The sequence below is a fragment of the Seriola lalandi genome, unplaced genomic scaffold, assembly GCF_002814215.2.
Source record: "Seriola lalandi dorsalis isolate HSWRI2012SDOR001 ecotype SW California unplaced genomic scaffold, Sedor1 jcf7180002054326, whole genome shotgun sequence".
NCBI classification, from domain to species: Eukaryota; Metazoa; Chordata; class Actinopteri; order Carangiformes; family Carangidae; genus Seriola; species Seriola lalandi.
Window position 1 is genome coordinate 842,711 of NW_019524879.1, and position 17,714 is coordinate 860,424.

At 39.9% G+C, this 17,714-nt stretch overlaps 2 protein-coding genes across 4 annotated transcripts; one reads left to right on the plus strand and one right to left on the minus strand.

Annotated features, from left to right (window-relative positions):
• Window positions 1-257: 257 nt before the first annotated feature.
• Window positions 258-10,152, minus strand: zbtb2b (zinc finger and BTB domain containing 2b). The gene is made up of 3 exons (XM_023407061.2): window positions 9,765-10,152; window positions 5,623-5,803; window positions 258-5,072 (listed from the first exon to the last, which is right to left on the minus strand). The coding sequence occupies exons 2-3, from the start codon at window positions 5,793-5,795 to the stop codon at window positions 3,656-3,658; spliced, it is 1,590 nt and encodes a 529-aa protein (XP_023262829.1). The 5' UTR covers window positions 5,796-5,803; window positions 9,765-10,152; the 3' UTR covers window positions 258-3,655.
• Window positions 9,584-17,704, plus strand: dcph1 (damage control phosphatase 1). 3 transcript variants are annotated; one of them, XM_087174197.1, is made up of 6 exons: window positions 9,595-9,736; window positions 13,826-14,051; window positions 14,388-14,493; window positions 14,615-14,856; window positions 15,322-15,487; window positions 16,008-17,704. In XM_087174197.1, the coding sequence occupies exons 2-6, from the start codon at window positions 13,990-13,992 to the stop codon at window positions 16,788-16,790; spliced, it is 1,359 nt and encodes a 452-aa protein (XP_087030323.1). In that variant the 5' UTR covers window positions 9,595-9,736; window positions 13,826-13,989; the 3' UTR covers window positions 16,791-17,704. The 3 variants fall into 3 exon arrangements, with proteins under 3 accessions (XP_023262831.1, XP_087030323.1, XP_023262830.1); XM_023407063.2 differs by lacking the exon at window positions 13,826-14,051 and having other exon boundaries at window positions 9,584-9,736; XM_023407062.2 differs by lacking the exon at window positions 9,595-9,736 and having other exon boundaries at window positions 10,176-14,051.
• Window positions 17,705-17,714: the final 10 nt, after the last annotated feature.

The window sequence follows — 17,714 nt, forward strand, 5'->3', positions numbered from 1 at the left end:
CACCATCTATAACTCTTCCTGTTCCTGCATCCTGAATCTGGGGCTGGCGCATAAACAGATCTGAAAGTAAATCATAGTTGTAATAATATAAAATGTGTCTTCCAATGAGAAGTTATAATTGTTGACAAACACTGTCAAACAAATGTGTGCTGGTAGCAACATTATCTTATGTAAGTAAAGCGTTACCAGCCTAACATAAATGATGAATTTCTCGTAATGCGGTAATGTAGTAAAGAGAAGACAAAAAACATCCATAATTATAAAAAGACATGTTTTTATTGTTCATTCTTCACTGAAAAAAAAACAACCAAAAAAAAAAAGGTATGTTTATACAGAAAATTACTCACATTCCTGAGAACACAGACTGGTCACAGTAGATGTCAGATGGGCACTGGAGAGTGGGGTAATTTTGTGTGCGCTCAAGTATCATGGGTGGGGGTCCTCACAAATGTGGAAATGATCATTTTGATTAATAACAGTGGACAGAAAAGACAATGTCAAACTTCTCATCTTCCTGAGATACTGAGATGTTTAAACACACACACAGAGACAAACCTTACAAGGTTACAAGACCGGTCTTGCAGAACAACAACTACAACTGTAACTTTTCATAAAGCACATATTTCTGTGTATCACTTTAGCTCTGAGAAATGAATGTCAGTAGTAGAGCATTTCAATTGCCAAGACAAGACACAAACAAGAATCCTTCCCGGTTAGTCAATACGAAACACTTGTAACATTGAATTAATTCACAGACATTTGTGTTTTTATGTGAACTAAAATATGACAGAATATTGATTTATATTCAAAAGGTTATAATTGGCAACCACACAGCCACATTAATAAAGATATCACTGTTCAAATTTGATAGAATTCCCCTTCACTTCGGACCTGAGTAGACAGTAAAGAAAAACAGCTCCATCTAGCCAAACACTGGGCTCACTGCATCAAAGCAACATCTGCTTACCGATTCTTATCATAGTAGGATTTAAAGTAGTAAGAAAAAAAAAAAAAATCCCACTTAAAACTAATTTCAGCTGGGCCTCATCCTCACTGTCACAAAAACAACTTGAAGATGAAAAGTCTGCCTGGGTGAAAATGACTCAAAATAAAGACAGAAAACAACGCATATTAAACGTACTAGGGATGGGCATTTTTTCAGAAAATTATTAAAACGCTAAAACAGACAGAAATAGGTCAATTAACAATAAACAAAGACTATATTTATAAAAAAAAAAAAAAAAAAAAAAAAAAAAAAAAAAACACATTAATGAGCTCTGGTAAGTTATGTTCCAAATTATATCATTAAATCTTGTGAATTGTTAAACTGGTCTCGAGGATGATCACAGCAAATAGGATAACAGGATACTAACATTATTAGACTCGATGCCTTGCAGAAGTATTGGAAGACATGTTTTTGTAACCTCATGAATTGGATAAATTGGCAACATCCCAAACTTATTTGCGTACAAGATTATTTTATAGCATTTGCAGCAAAAAAAAATAGGCAATTTTGTAGTAGTTAATAACAATAGTATAGAATCCATTTCTTACTGGAGGAAACAATAATCATACTGAGACTATTTTACAAGCCTCTCTCCAGTGAACTGTGAATCATGAAATATGAAAGTACAAGAAAAAAAAACATCAAATTTCAAGTTATCCTTCTAGGTTCAGTTAAATCACAGGTTTGCAACAGAGAAACCAAAGCAGATGCTCACTGCTACTGTTAAAATTATACTACTGGAGCTGAATTTTCACACTTGACATGTTCTGACATGATAAATTATATAACTGCCTTCTCACTTTGCTTGCTTCACATTTATTGGACATGTACGTAAATATTTTTCACAACTTGCAGTCATCAGTAGTACACAGAAAATGCTCGTTATCCCAAAGATTTGATGTTGCTGTTAAGTTATAATAAATGGCACCTTTTCTGTTATATTTCCATACGTTTGTCCAGACAGTCTGCTATACAGAGTTATCACTGTTATATTTCTTGCAAACATCTTTTTAAAAGGCAACTCTCTCTGTCACAATGTCACACTTGCCTGAGTGAAACAGTCAAACTCTACTGCTCTAAACCGCTACATCATACACGTTTCAACATGTTCATCTGCATATTTTCACCCACACATTTTTTTGTTTTGTTTTTTGTTTTTTTTAATAAATGACTATTTTTGCAACCGCTACTTATATTTTCTGATTTGAACAAACTTATACAACAAATATAAATGTCAGAAGGTCTACAATATTATTAATCTACAATATAGAGAAAATGTTTCCCTTTGCACAAAATGAGTCAGGTTAGCAATTAGTATAAGTTTGGCAATGGCAAAGGGGATGTAAAATTGTGAATAATTTTAATTATAACATATTTTTAAAAGCTCATACAATGAAAATCAAGCTCAGATTTTACCTAACATCTTGAAGAGATTAAAAATTAATTCATCATGCCCATCCCTAATACATAAACTTTTGTTAAACCAAATGTATTTCTATTTTGAAAGCTATTCGTCTACTAATATACATACACCTTTGCAATATAATGTATCCTTTGTAAATATAGCACTGTATATAAAATTAGAAAAGCATGTTGAACTAAATTTAAGGGCTTTTAGGAGTAGATTCAAGCAACTTATAACATAGACGAGATGTACAATATTGTACAGGACAGCCTCCTATGAAGGTATGTGTGTCTGGATGGGACATATTGTTTCTTCAGTCAGTAACCAAAGAGTTATACAACATAACAGGTAAAAATGAGAAATTAAAAAAATAATCAAAGTGGCACAACTGTAAACACAATGACGGCTCTTGCTTGTGATATGACCAGTTTTTGGTCTAACTCTTATTATGTCTAGCAATTGTGCTTTTATATGCTGCAATCAGACAAGGACCATAACCACACTTCAACAAAATACAGAATAAACATCTATATGGTTGCAGAGAAGGGAGCAATTAACGGTCATAACATTACATTTCAAGATTCTGCTGAGCCAAAACATAAATGGAAGACAAATGCACTTTCCTGCATATCGGGTGTCAGCTCAAAAATAAAAGAGCACAGATTGTCTCAGGTCTGAATATTCTGTGTGCTTTTAGCTGGAATTATAATCTGTACCTGATCTGCAGAATCAGCCTCTCGTTTATGACCATGTACAAACAGACTGTTAGTAGTTACCACTTCTTTCTCCTCCTCAGATCGAGCACAGCCAACTCATCTCATAACATGCTTTGCCCTCCGGAAATCTCAGCTTCCTCTTCCTTTTTACACTGAAAGTTTGCCTGTGCAGTTTCACCACAATGGTGGTGCTTAAGAAAAAACAATATGGTACAGACTGACACAAGAGTCTAAAACCGATGTACGCCAATAGTAAAATGATGAAATGAAACAAAGTAATAGTCACTTCCTCTCCCTCATTGGTATTTAACTTATCCTTGAGCCGAATGTTAATTTTATTTGCTTTCTAATGATGTTGGTTTGGACTCCTGAGAGCTATAGGCTATTTGCTTTTTGTCACAGGGTTAAAAAAAAAAAAATTAAGTAGATTGAGAACCTCCAACATACATACCCTGACTAACTTTAGCTTACGTATTAACCATAATTTAGAAAATAAACATACATGTTAAAAAGGACACAGTTTTGGCATTACTCCACAAGGATCTCCTCAGTCTTTATGGGTTCTAGTGGGGTGCCAGAGTTGGACAAATCAGAGCCTTCATCTTTGGAAAACTCTTCACGTTTGAGCAGGATCCCTGCCCCTGTGTTTCCCTGCAGTCCCACTAACCCCCCTTGGGTGAAGCACAGGTGTTTGATCACCTCATTGGGACTGGAGAAGGTGGTTGCACAAATGTTACACTTGTAAGGCTTCGACGAGCCCAAGAACATCGCCTCCATCTGGCTGTTGTCGTCGCCTGCAGTGCACAGCTCCATGCTCTGTCGATCCACCATGGTGTAGGTGTCGGCTCCCTGGTTCAGGCACACGTGGCGGGCCGCCTGGTTGGCCCGGCAGAAGCTCTTGCCACAAGCGCTGCATTTGAAGGGCTTTCCTGTGTGGATGTACATGTGTTCGCGCCAGTGGCTCTTCTGAATGAACTTGCGCCCACAGGTGGAGCACTCATACTTCCGCCGCTTCACTTCCCGGTCCAAGTCGGCACTCTCCAGGTTGTCGATGTCCGCAATGTCTGATGGAGGTGGTGTGTCTGCCTGAGAATTTAACCCCCCCAATCCCCAGCTGGATGTGGACACCTCTGCTCGGGGAGAGTCCGAGTTGGTACCTGAAACAGGCGTTTGCTCGCTGTCACTGATTATCTCGACTGCTGTAGTTGCAGCCAGGGCAATTGACCCTTGCTTGATTCCCTTAAGGACCCCCTCTAGCTCTAGCACACTCTGTTCTCCAGCCATGACCGGTGAGAGTGCATTACTGGGCTCAGTTGGGGGCTGCTGAAGACCCTGGGTGTGCTGCAGGAGGTGCTCTCTCAGCAGGCATCTCTGGTTGAATCGGCTCCTGCACAGATGACACGAGTAATGCTTCCTAAAGGAGGAACTCCTCTTCATGATGCTGGGCTTTACATGGAGGATGGCACTGGCTGAGGAACCGCCTGCACTTAGCAGGTCGGTTACCCCCTCCTCAGATGTAGGCTTGGTGCCACTTGTTGAGGCCTCCATGTCTGGGGGTGAGGAAGCTAGCTTGGACGGTAAGGAGTTTGCGTATGAAGCTGTGACAGCTGGTGTGGATGGATACTTCCCCTCTGAGACGAGCTGCTCGACATCAAAAGGCGAGGAGAGCTGCCGTCGAGTTGGCAGTCGGGCTGACAGCGCAACCTGTTGGTCGGAGATCTGGATGCCATAAAGGGAGGTGGAGAGGTTGATGCTGTGCTCAGGGTGTGAATACACAGACTGGCTGGCCTCCTGCAAGAGTGGATAGGCATGCAGGAATCTGACCCCCTGCTCCAGCCGTGCAGGGTCTATCAGCTGGGGTGCAAGCTTGCCTGTGTACATCAGGTTGAGGAGGTAGCTGAAGATGTCTGGCTGTATGTCAGCAGCCTTCAGGCGCACACAGTCACTGAAAAACAAACACATAACAGTCAACTAGTGACAAATGATATCGTTTGATAATCTTAGACAATGTTGTGTATTATCAATGGCAGCACTGGTTGATACAGGTTTCATCTTTCAACAGAAAGGGACAATAAAAGATGTGATTGCTGATAATTTCTTTACTACATGAAGACAATTTAAGGAAGTTATTGGTCATGGATTGTTGAAAACCTACACATGGTTAAATCTTGGATGCAGTGAGCTCAGTGGAGGAATCATCACACATTGTTGGGGAAACATATATATGTTTTTCACTTAATCCCCTTACAGAGCCTCCAATTTGTCACTTCAATCCGATCCACTGATGAACAATGACATTACTTGTGGGTCATCACACTAAAAAGATTTAGATACAGCCCAGTGCTCAAGTACAGAGAAAAAAACTCCTTCTGTGTTTGACAACATGAGAACAAGTCAATGTTATTTTGACATGTAAGTTTTGGCATCAGAATTTGGAACAAGACAAATTTTGTGATGTGACCAGTGTTATCAGTGTTACTTCATTCCTCCTGTACCTGTCCTGGTGAATGAAGAGCATTCGGAAGTAGTTGGAGAAGGCAGCGAGGACGGCTTTGTGGGCTTTGAAGAAGACATCTCCTATAGCCACAGTGCAGTCGCACAGGAAGCCAAACTCCCTCTGAGCGTTAAGCTGCTGCAGCAGGATAAGACCATGGTTGGCCAACTCCATTCTTCAACCTGCACAAAGACGAACACACACACACACAAACACACACACACACACACAGCAATGAGTTTCCTGTCTGGAAGGAGACCAGAGTTTATTGTGACCACAGACAGTCGGGCTGACAGGGGTGATCTAACGACCTTGTAAAGGCTAACTCTACACAACAGTGAAGAATTATTTTGTGACACAAGAGACAATTTGCCCAACACAAACGAAACAGAAAATGATACCAATTAATGGTATGGCTCTGAAAAACTAAAAACATGTTGGTCTGTTTTGTTCATTGCATTGCAGTAGTAAGTATTTGGACACGTATTGAAATGGTAAGAGTTAAAACAAGTTATTTGTGAATTCAAATTTTTGAGGACATTAGATATTAAAAATAGTCTTGTTTTAAATAAACTATGAACAGCATTTTTTTTTTTAAATAGAAACCACAACCACAGTCATCCGGCTGCTTCCTGTACAGATTGCCTTAATAGTTTTAAAACCATTTTAGTTCCCTATTGACCTGTTATGACAATTTACAGACTATAATCTCACATAATCCCTTAAATGGAATAACACATAGCCTTATAAATATAGTAAATAAATGTATAACTGTCAGATTTCTAGGAAAGATTACAATGCCAATGGTATAGGGAAAAATCTATTCTATGTACACCTCTATTGTGTCATTTGTTCGTCCTGCTTTAATAGTAACTTTAATTGACTTCAACATCAGGCTTTTACAGTTGAGCTACAGAGGATGGCCACCGAATGTCAGTGAGAGAGCCTGAAGGCAGTGAGTAAAGCAGGGTTTATTATCTCTGCAGTTCTTGTCTATGCACTGAAAACATTGAGGAACACCACACGCATGATTTGGTTCTGATGGAGGCCACATCCTCCATCCATCCCCAATCTCAATGTTTAAGAGCTCCATGATTTCTGGTGACCAATGATATAGGTATTGTTGACCTCAAAGGTCACCGGAGGACTATGAGGGCTTCGGGCCATCACATGATCAGGGTTATGGGTGTCGGCACACATTCTTAAGGCAGAACTGGTTCTACCCCCTTTCAGTGGAGAAGGGAAACAGCACGGGCTGGGCAGGGTGATTGTCCTTTCTCCAACACTTTCTCCACCCCACACAGACAAAGAAATGTATAAAGACAGAAGATGATGAGAATTCTTCAGTTCTCGGTACCTCCACACCGTATAAAAACACTCAAACAGCCCTTTACACATATGTATTTCATCAACAGAGGTCAGAGTGCAAAGATGCTGGCACTGCACCACTCCAGGAAAAGGCTAGGTTTCCGCATCTTGTGCAAGGGGGGTACAGCAACAGCAGACACAATATGAACCATGCCCTAGTCCCCCACAACCTTAATTTACATTCAGTTTCCAGTTTATTAAGTACACCCATCTATAAATAATTCACTCTAATGCAACAGTTCTGCAATAAATCCCAAATTCATAAAAGCTATAACGTTCACTTTGTTTCCCTTTGTTGAAACTGTTTTAAACTGGTTTTGATTCGTTTTTGGGTCATTTTCGAGGCTGTAGTTTGTGGTCCTGTAACAATAAGAGAGGTTTATAATATTTTGAAAACCCCATTTATATCAAGGAGGATAACCAAAATTATACCTGAAATGATTACTTGATTAATCAACAACTATTTCTTTAACTCAAACAATCATATTCACAATTTTGCCTGCTGTTTTTTAATTTACAGTTGTATCTACAATGTTTATAAATCATAATAATAAAAAAAAAATTGCTTCAGTCAATCAATTGAAATGGTTGGAATAAACAGTTAGAGTTACAGGTTATAAAACAATAAAAACTATTTAAATAATACCAAATAATGATTCTGAAACCGAAAGATGGAACCGAAACACTACCTGCCCACCCAAACCCGCTGCCTGTTGAGCTCTCATTACGTTACTTGTAACAAAACTCATTTTTCGTTTCATGCAGCCCCCTGAGGCACTTTCAAGTCAGCAGTGTGGGAGCATTTTGGCCCCCCAATTAAAAACAAAAACTCGAGCTATGAACCAAAACGTGTTTCAAAAATCGAGCCGAACCATAGGCTTTGAGAATTGTTAAACCCCTAAGAAATTCAATACAAGACAATACAATTTAACAGTACCAACATAGGTTGAACCAACACCTCTCTAAAACATCATAACCTTCTTGACAATAGGATTTTTCTGCAGAGCTGTTAGTTGTATCCACAGTACATGTACCTCATGAACTGGCAACTGAGTGCACCCCTTCTCCCCTTCCCTCCACCATACTAATATATATGACAGACAATATACATTTTCATTAAATCTTGCACCGATTCATGTGCTGTGTTGCTATTCGTTCATTATAACTCACTAGAGCTGTAGCAGCTATTGAAGATAAATAATATTAGGATTATGGTAAGCTGAACATCTTTTTTTTAATGCACTTTAAATTTTGATTAGGTTTTCAGCTCTGAAAACCACATGTGAAATAACAAAAAATAGTTACTATATGGCTCTTGATAGACTAATTGATTAATCTACTGATTATTTCAGCTCTAATTGCCACCTCTATGTTCCTTAAGTTGATTACAGCACAGTTGTTTGAATGGCATGTTCCATAATGACTTATTGCTTGAATTATATTGTTCAAGAAAGGCTAGTTTAGTGCTACCCCCAGAAACTATGGTTTGCCTCCAGATCAGCCACAGAGCATCAGCAAGATGGTGGCCACACAGGTCTTTTCAGTTTTCTGAAAAGGTAGTATGAATGTGTGCCTGAATGCTACAATTCAGAAAAACAATACAACAAAAACAAAAGTGTATTCAGAGAATCTGTGTTTGTTCAGAGTAAAGGAAGCAGACTTGTATATGGACACAACCAAAACTGAGTACATTTAGGGATGATAGAAAATTTATATGGTACAGAGTATAATTTATCTAAAAAGCAAAGATCTCTATGTGCCCAGCTGAGATCTGGAATTTTACCACTTGTGGTTGAAACAGGATGGTATGTCAGTTTGGCAGAGGAAAACGGATTTGTACAATGTGCTGAGTGAATTATATATAAAATTTGTTTAATGTGGTTTCCTATTGTCCTTTTTACTCGGAACAGATTCTAATTTTGTGAATATAGATGATGTGCAAAGGCAGAGGTGGCTGTTCACATATGAGAAATTTTAATGTCAGGATTAACTGTAGATATATAGCAGATCTTTCTGTTTTTTCCTTCGCGTGAATGTTATTTGAAAGAATATAGCAGTACTTACTATGTTGTAACTTTTTTTTGCTAATTTGCTAATGTCTATGTGTTTCCGGAAGATGCATGTTTAGTATAACCGCGGAGTCTTGAAATCCCATGTGGGATGGGCCAGATGTTTGGCATGACAGAGATAAAAATAAAAAACGGAACTATTATTCAGCCAAAATTGGCCGGTTTTAATTCATATGATCCAGTGAGTTAGCCATAGTACCATGTGTCAATCAATACTAACTTGTTTGCAACAATAAAGCACCGCCCCTGATGTGATGTAGACACGTGGACCAGTTACTTCCGTAGTGAAATTTTCTGTTATTCACCGTTAAAACCGCCTGTGAGTGAGGCATGGGAGGGAGGTAAACACAATACTGGAATAAAACTGTTCAATAATGCTAATAGAAAATAGCGGCTAAGTACGTAAAGCCTTCTACAGTGGGCACACAAAAACGAGCGCGCATGCACTGACTCCTGCCTCTGCCTCGGGTCTCTCGGTTGCTACTGCTAGCGCGAGAAAACGGACATACACGCACGCGGGCGCGCCCAGACAACACACACGCAGGGAAAGAGAGCGAGAGACGCAAGGGGGATGGGGCTGGTCACGAACGCGTCTCTTTTAACTTCCCCGTGACAATTACAGTTAGCCAAAACGTACACAAGTAGCCAAATAACGTAACACTGCAAGTGAACGAGTGGGTGAGTATGTAGCTTTAAACAAACGTACCTGCACTCTGCTTAATTCCGTGGAGTTTGCCGTGTCGCCGTTGTTTGTTTGTTACCGGGGACTCGTCCGTCCTCTCTGGGCTCGCAGCAGCTTGTACTGTTCCTTGCAAACGCTGCATTCGTTGGCGGCGGAGAGGGTCGTCCGTCGGTGTTTTCCGGTTAGGGGTTTTACGTTACAATCACATGACTGTGGGTAAAAACCAGCCAAAAAAACGGCCGTTGTAAAAATCCGTTGAGCAAAGGGGCGGTTGAGTTAACGTTAATTTCCCGCACTGTGTAACCGCCGTGAGATCAACCCCCGCTAGCCAGCTTTTTGACAGCCGGTGAGGTCGAACATAAACGGCTAACAGCTATGTTGACTCATCGTGTGGTAGTTAATCATTGTGTCTCTGCCGTTAACGACACGTTAAACAAAAAACAAACTGTCCCTCACCGTCTCTCACTGAAATAACACTGTTTGCCTGCAGTCGTCTCACATTTGCATTTTTTTTTTTTTGTTGAAGCTCCAAAGTTGATGTTGTTAAAGATTCAAAGTTTAAAGGAGGTATACAAATATTTAATGTTAGCAACTACTTAGCTACATTTACAATATTTTCATTAGGCTTTGAAAGTGTATCAAAACAAGGCTATTTAGCTTTACTAACACAAATATTAAAATATTCCTAACTTATGGTTGAAAATCTACATGAATAGCAAATGACTTCTTCCTTTTTGAATCCTTTATAACTAAGTAACACAAATTATGTGATACAAGGAGATAAAACCATACTACAAAATATGGTCAAAACACATAATCACCGTTGAAATATTACCATAAATAAATAAATGTTTTTATTTCTGTAAACTATTTCAGGGAGCTTTTGTATCAAAGTAAATCTGGGCTTTTTTCTTTGCCTTTGAGATCATAATTTCAATTACTGATGTGAAATCCATATTAAGTGATAAAATAAGGAAAGTTTATATGTCACAATTTATAGTCTGAGGAAGTTGCAAAGAGTTTTGTATAAACTTTAGATTTAAAAGGATAGATGACTGATTTAACATTTGTTTTATTTTTAGAGGACAGTTTGGATTCACCCTTGATAAGGCTTTTATTTTACTCTTGGGCTACCTGTGGAAGCTGGAATTGAATTCTCTGCAAAATAAGGCAAAACCCACACACTCCCTCCTCTTTGGAAAGTTGTTGCTGTTGAAATATACATCCATTTTGTTTTACAAATGTATCAACCAATTCCCACACAACTTTATGAACTATTATGAACTGTATGACACAAAATAATGAAAACAGATTTGAGATATATTTGACCATTTATACCAGATTATACTGGTCACTGGTAAATACTGGTTTGTAGTTTGTAAGCGTTTTGTTGTCAGGTTATCTGCTGTATGGGCAGTCCTTAATTTAATTTGTGAAGCTCATGTCCAAGAAGCTATTAAAAAGAGTGCAAATAATGACAGAGAAAGCTAGCTGTTACCAATATCTACAAACTTTGACTCAAATGCTGCTACTGTAAGCAATACCAGTGTATATATTCTAATCTGGGTTCAACATTGCATACCATACCCAATCAATGTCAGACCTGCATACACACTATAAACCGTATCAAGAACCCCCTGTAGGTTGAATAACCTTTAATAACCCAGTCACACCAACAGTAAATACAATTTTTCAGACTCAAAGACTTAAAGAAGTATTTACTCCAGCTTGTTGCAGGCCCTGAATGAGCTCTTGAGTTACAGCCATTATTTTGTGATTGCAACAAACAGTTGCCTGTCAAAACTGTCTGGGATCTGATACACTCAATGGTCTTTGGGAAATCAATTTTTGAACAGCAAGAGGTACCAGTAAAGGGACGGAGTGGATATCTTGGAAATGGATTTCAACCACGGATTGCCTGTGCAGTGGCACAGGACATAGAAGGACCTTTTCACAAATGCACTTTGGAGTCTCATCAATATTTTGTCATCAGTGAGTTGGTGGATGTTGTCCCAGTGTAAACACCACTTTTTTCCAGACCTGTCATTACAGAGTTGTGTTTCTGTCTTAGGACAGGGAGTCCACAGAAGGACCAGACTAAGCAAGTTTTAGCTATCTGAAAATGCTTGTTGGGCAGGCAGAGAATGGGAGGAGAGTCTGTAAGAGGAGACGGAAGACATGGGAGGGGACAGAAATGTCTATGAAACAGGGCCTGGGGACCTACAAGTCTCTGTCCAGTCAACAAACAGAGCTAGATCTGATCCTGTCCTCAATGTTGCTAAAACTAATAAGCTAATAAAAACCTAGGCCTGTGGGAGAACAAAATGTTTCACAAACAAAACATAGATTGAGACCAGTGGTAGATAGTAGAGGGTAATGACAGCAAAACAAAAGCATGTTTACTTTGCTGAAAGGCCCACAGTAGGGGGTTATTGAAAGAAGCAGATAAGCACAACAGCTCAATGTTTTTCATCATTAAAATCAATACATTCTAGTCAATAGATTTGTATATAATGCTCTACCATTCAGAAAAATTAGGTACTCCTGTCTGCCTCTTTTCATAAGGCTTTTCTTATGACCTATCTCTTTTTTTTCTAATCATTTTTAACTTTTTCTTCACAGAACAGCTTACTCAATAGAGATACAGACTGGACTTTCACATGACTCCCCTGCCGCTGATTTCCACTAAATTGATTTTTCCTGCAAAGATGCATTTTTGAAACCAGCAGTACAGTCTGCATGAAATTGCTTAAAACGTAAAAAAAAAAAAAAAAAAAAAAAGAACAGCGAGATTGGCGTCTGATTTTGCCGACCCTGACGTCATTGCATATCTTCAAGCAACTTTACGCATAACAAATGAAATACTCTGTAAGCCAGCTGTTGCATGCGACTGTGTGGTGAGCTGAAACACCTGTTTAAACAGGGCCTTTAACGTTAACTGCCGCCCTCCCCCACCCGGTTCATGGCCTGTTTTGAAACCGGAGTGGTGAGTCAATCCTCTCTCGGTTTGGAAAAACAGATCCGGCCAGGCTGGGGCCCGGCGGGGGGATGGGAGGCCGGCGGTGGATGAACACCGGAGGTGGACGCAGCTGGACTCCCACTCCCAAGGACCCCACATCCTGACAACGGCCCGCCGTGTTCCCATAGTGACCGGGGCTGATCTGAGCGAGGGGAAAAAACACCGCCAGAATTAACTGTTATGCGTATTTTTCCAGCCTAGTAATCGTGGGTGCAGCCAATCAATTGGTCATGTTCTTCAAAAAGAGAATCAAGAGCCGAGAGCCCGTCCCGGTTCCCAACCCCAACCCTTGCTGCCTGTGCTCTCATTTTGTCATGGGGTAGGCCTTCTTGAAGCGCAGGGTGGTGTTTTATCCTCTTGCTTTAGGCCTTCATATTGGAGTGGAAACTGAGAAGCAAAAAAAAAAGAGGTTAAAGCAGAAAAAACAGTCTTCTCAGCCATTTTGCAAAGAAAATAGGCACAAGCAGCCTCACTGCAACATAAATACATGCAATTTGGAGAGTACTATAACATACATCATAAACTCAGGCTATGTTAAAAATACATATGACTTGACCATGCTGTGCTCACTATACATTACGTATGTATATGTGTATGGAGCAGGGACTCACTAGAGAACTGATTTCCTTTACCAAAATCATACTCTACCCCTCCTTTTCCCGCCAAAACGCCTTGTGGGGATGGGGGTGGGGGTTCCAAGGGTTGATAGGGCAAATCAATGTCTCCATGACGACCGTTGCCCTGGACAACGAGGGATGCTCGGGGTGCTGCGGCAAATGCCATGCGCAATGCAGCAGTGCGTGGGACTCTGATTCACCTTAGAGAGAACCCACTTTGAAATCTTTAAGACTGAGGGTACAGAAAGTCAGTCGCAAGAAATTAAACACGGCAGGGTTCGGCATCTTTGAAATATAATGGCAGTAACAACAGGCATGAGCACTGAACACACAACATGCCGACATTGCAGTTTACATATTGACCGCTAGATGGTAGCACCGTGTCCTAGATAAAATCGTCTGCAGGGACCCAGGAAAGAAATATTAAAATGTAAAATATTTGTTTTCAGAAACAGAGGAAGTTGAGCTTGATGTAATCAGCGTCACGGTGTCACGGCCACAGATAAGTAAACGTTTCACACCGCCTTCAAGCCTAAAGCAGATCCCTAGACTTTGTCTTGTCCTGGACATTTTATCGATAAAGTTTGAATTCGGACTGTCTCCCACTGCTACAATGATGGCGGCCGATCAAACTGTGCACGGAGTTCCCCCTTCACTGTCTGCGAAAGTGGTTGGGTATGTTGACAGTTGATTTAACTACTTTGTCACGATGTTAAGTAACGTGTATAACTACACAGCTGTTTCAAAACGGCTTCATAACGTTAGGACTGTCGTGTTAAAACCAGCAGTAGCATTAGCTCTTTGCTAACAGGCTCAGTAAACTTAAAGCAAATATATTTGTTCACGACGACAGCACCGTTATACTTGCAAGTAGCATTTTTGCAGCCGAAAGGTTTGCAAAAATAATGAGTAACACCTTGCTAATTAGCTGGCTAGCTTACTGGTGCATGCACCTGCTCCAGTATCGAGAAGTGGCTATGTGACATTAAAGGGTATATCGTGTCTCTACAGGTCATTTGCCTATTTCACTGTAAAAGACAGATTGCCAACCATCCTGACTAAAGTTATAGACACTATACATCGCAACAAAAACAAGTTCTTTGAAGAATATGGAGAGGTAAGAATTGTTTTTCACTAGTATCATTCGAGTTGTTTTCTTCAACTACATCCTGAATTATGAGGCACATTTGAAAATCTGAATTTGGTCTTGCTTGTGTTTCCTCTTTAATTTCACGCAGGAGGGTATCCAGGCAGAGAAGCAAACAATATCTCTGCTGTCTAAGATGAGGAATGAGCTGCAAACTGATAAGCCAATACTAGCACTGACAGATGGCCTGCAAGACACAGAGTCCTGGAACCAGTACCTGCAGAGACACCAGGGATTGCATGGAGACCAGGAGTCGGTCAGCTGGTTTAAGTCTCCATGGCTTTATGTGGAGTGCTACATGTACCGTAGGATACAGGAGGCCCTCTGGCTCAAGTGAGAAGCATTTAAGGGAATCTGTTGCTGCTCTGTTTCCTGCTTTTGCTTATGTGTCTTTTGGACTGTGCAATATATTGTTATTTTTGTTTGGATAGGCATAAACACAGGACAAGTTTTTTTTTATGGGATGTGCAAAGCAATGGCAATTTATGATGTGGAGAATGATCAGAGATCAAGATCTGCTTTCACTCTCAGTTGTCCTGAAATCATTCTTGGAAAATCTGCCCTAGTAATTTCTTTATATTTTTACGTCATACTGCAAATTTGAGTGCCATTGTTCTCATTGTTAAAATAATTCTTCAAGGAAATTACACTATTAACAATTACAATATTTGGTAAATGATAAAAAATGAAAGTATTGATATGTTGCCCAGTCTTAGAGAAGTAAATTCAGCTTTCTTTGTTTCTTTATATTGTACACTAGTTCTCCTTCGGTTTTGATTTTATTTGTTTTTATTGCAGTCCTCCCATCAGTGACTACGATGTCTTTAATGACGGAAAGACTCAGAGCTTTTTTGAGTCTCAGCAGGCTGTAATGACCTTGTGTACATACTTGGAGGGCATCAACAAAGGAAGAGAAGAGCTGTCTAAAAATCAGCTGCTTGAGCATTTCAACAAACTACTACTGGTCAGTATCTTCAATTCTCTCTTAGTACTTCACAGCCAAGTGAAAAATGTTTAGTGACCTTTGAATGAATCAGTAAAAACAAATTCATGCATTCCTTTTCCATATTTCTCATTCCACTCAAGTTGAATAAATAATCAGGTTTAACTTCATTCTTTTATTTAGAATATTTATATTATATAATCAAGCCTAATAGTGATGGTGAACCCATGTTGGGGTTCGAAGCAAGACATAATATGATTCTGCACTTATCCATCATGCGATTAGGCTCAGGGTTTTCATCAATTAGTCAACTTTAGTCCATCAGTCTGTTTGACGTAGCATGTGTGGGGTTGATTAGTAGTGGGTTAAAATTGTGTTGTGCCTGTTGAGCTATGGTGGATTATTATCTACACTTGATGTAGAATCCAGTGTGACATTCCGAAGGATTATTTAAACAAAATAAATGGTGTACTACAGATATATATTATTCAACATAAACTGCTTATTGGGCAATTCATATTTATTATTTGACTGCTCCTAGGTTTCTCTGTGGGGGAACAAGTGTGACCTGTCTATATCTGCTGGCCAAGAGAACTCACAGAAGACCAGTCCAATAGATTCCCTCAGCAGCCTACAATCCTTCATCTTGGTGGATGACTCCAACATGGTATGGTCAACTCTTCTTTCTGCCCAAAGGCCAGGACAGTCAGGGAAAATCACTGCAGGCAGAGTGGACATTGTACTAGACAATGCTGGCTTTGAGTTAGTCACTGACTTGGTCTTAGCAGATTTCCTGGTTTCCTCTGGCCTCGCACGTGAAATCCATTTTCATGGCAAATCCATCCCGTGGTTTGTCTCTGACGTCACAGCTAACGATTTTCAGTGGACCATCCGACAGACCATGGCAGCCAATCACAAGTGGATGTCCAAGAGTGGTGTCCAGTGGCAGAGTTACCTGAAGGAGTGTGTGTGGTCCTATCATGATCATCCTTTCTGGACACAGCCCCATGAATTCTGTGACATGGCAACTGATGCTCCTGACCTGTTCGCGACCCTGCAGGGAGCAGACCTGTTGCTGTTCAAAGGTGATCTGAACTACAGGAAGCTGACTGGGGACAGGGAATGGGACCACACAGTGGGCTTTGATTCTGCACTACGAGGTTTTGGGCCTGCGCCACTGTGTAGCCTGAGGACTCTCAAGGCCAATGTTCAGGTCGGTCTGCAGTTGGGCCAAGGGGAGAAACTCACCTCCCAAGATCCAGATTGGATGACCAGTGGCAAGTACGCTATCATTCAGTTCTACAGCCCAAAGTCAAAACAGTAAGACTGACCACAGGATCTCAGCGGGAAGATGTGGATCCATAAGAAGTATCATTAAGCAGGAGATGCCTTTAAGCCATACGACCATTCAGTTAAAAGAATTTGTTAAATAGTGTATTTGTTCCTCATCGTTTGTTAGCACCTCATCATGATTGATACAGAAATGCACGATAAGAAAAATATAAAATCTTTATTTTCAATACAGATTTGTATCATCTCATACTTAAAATGCTAGCACTTTTGAATCTGTTTCTCCATGATTTTAAAACAGTTGTTTACGGTGAGAAATTAACCTCAAAGGTAACAAATCAAAGTTGCTTTTTTATCACAAATAGCTTATGTGGCGTGCACTATGTATTAAGTCACAATGTTTACAGACTAATGTAGATGCTGTTAACAATTATTTAGGTGAAATTAAGTAAGCATTGGGCTTTATAAATCTCTGTCCTAGAGAAGCAGTACTTTAGTTTTTGCATGCACTTGAGGAGAGTTATGATAAATGTAATATAGTTGTTTTTATGTTGATTCCGCTCAGCTCAGGTTGTTTTACTGTTGCTCTCAGAGATCATTGATATGCATGCATCAAAACATGCAGACAGCTATTTAAATAAGGCAGGTGATAACATTTGATTACCACTTTGCTCAGTTTGAAAGTTGGTAGACTGTTATTGGAGCAGTGTAACAATAACAATGACGACATGTACTTGTTTTGTTTTAAATGGCAAACCCAAACCTCTGTATCTTCATAGATAAAAGTGGATTTCTCTGTGCACACTGTTATGTCATCTAAATCATCTAAATCACTGTCTGTTTCAGTACTTCAGAGATGATCTTAACTGGATTCTTCTCAGTGCTGCTAGTGGAAACCATATAACATTCATTAATAGTTTGATTTAATAAAGAACTGTAATGACGGGTCTTCTTTCGC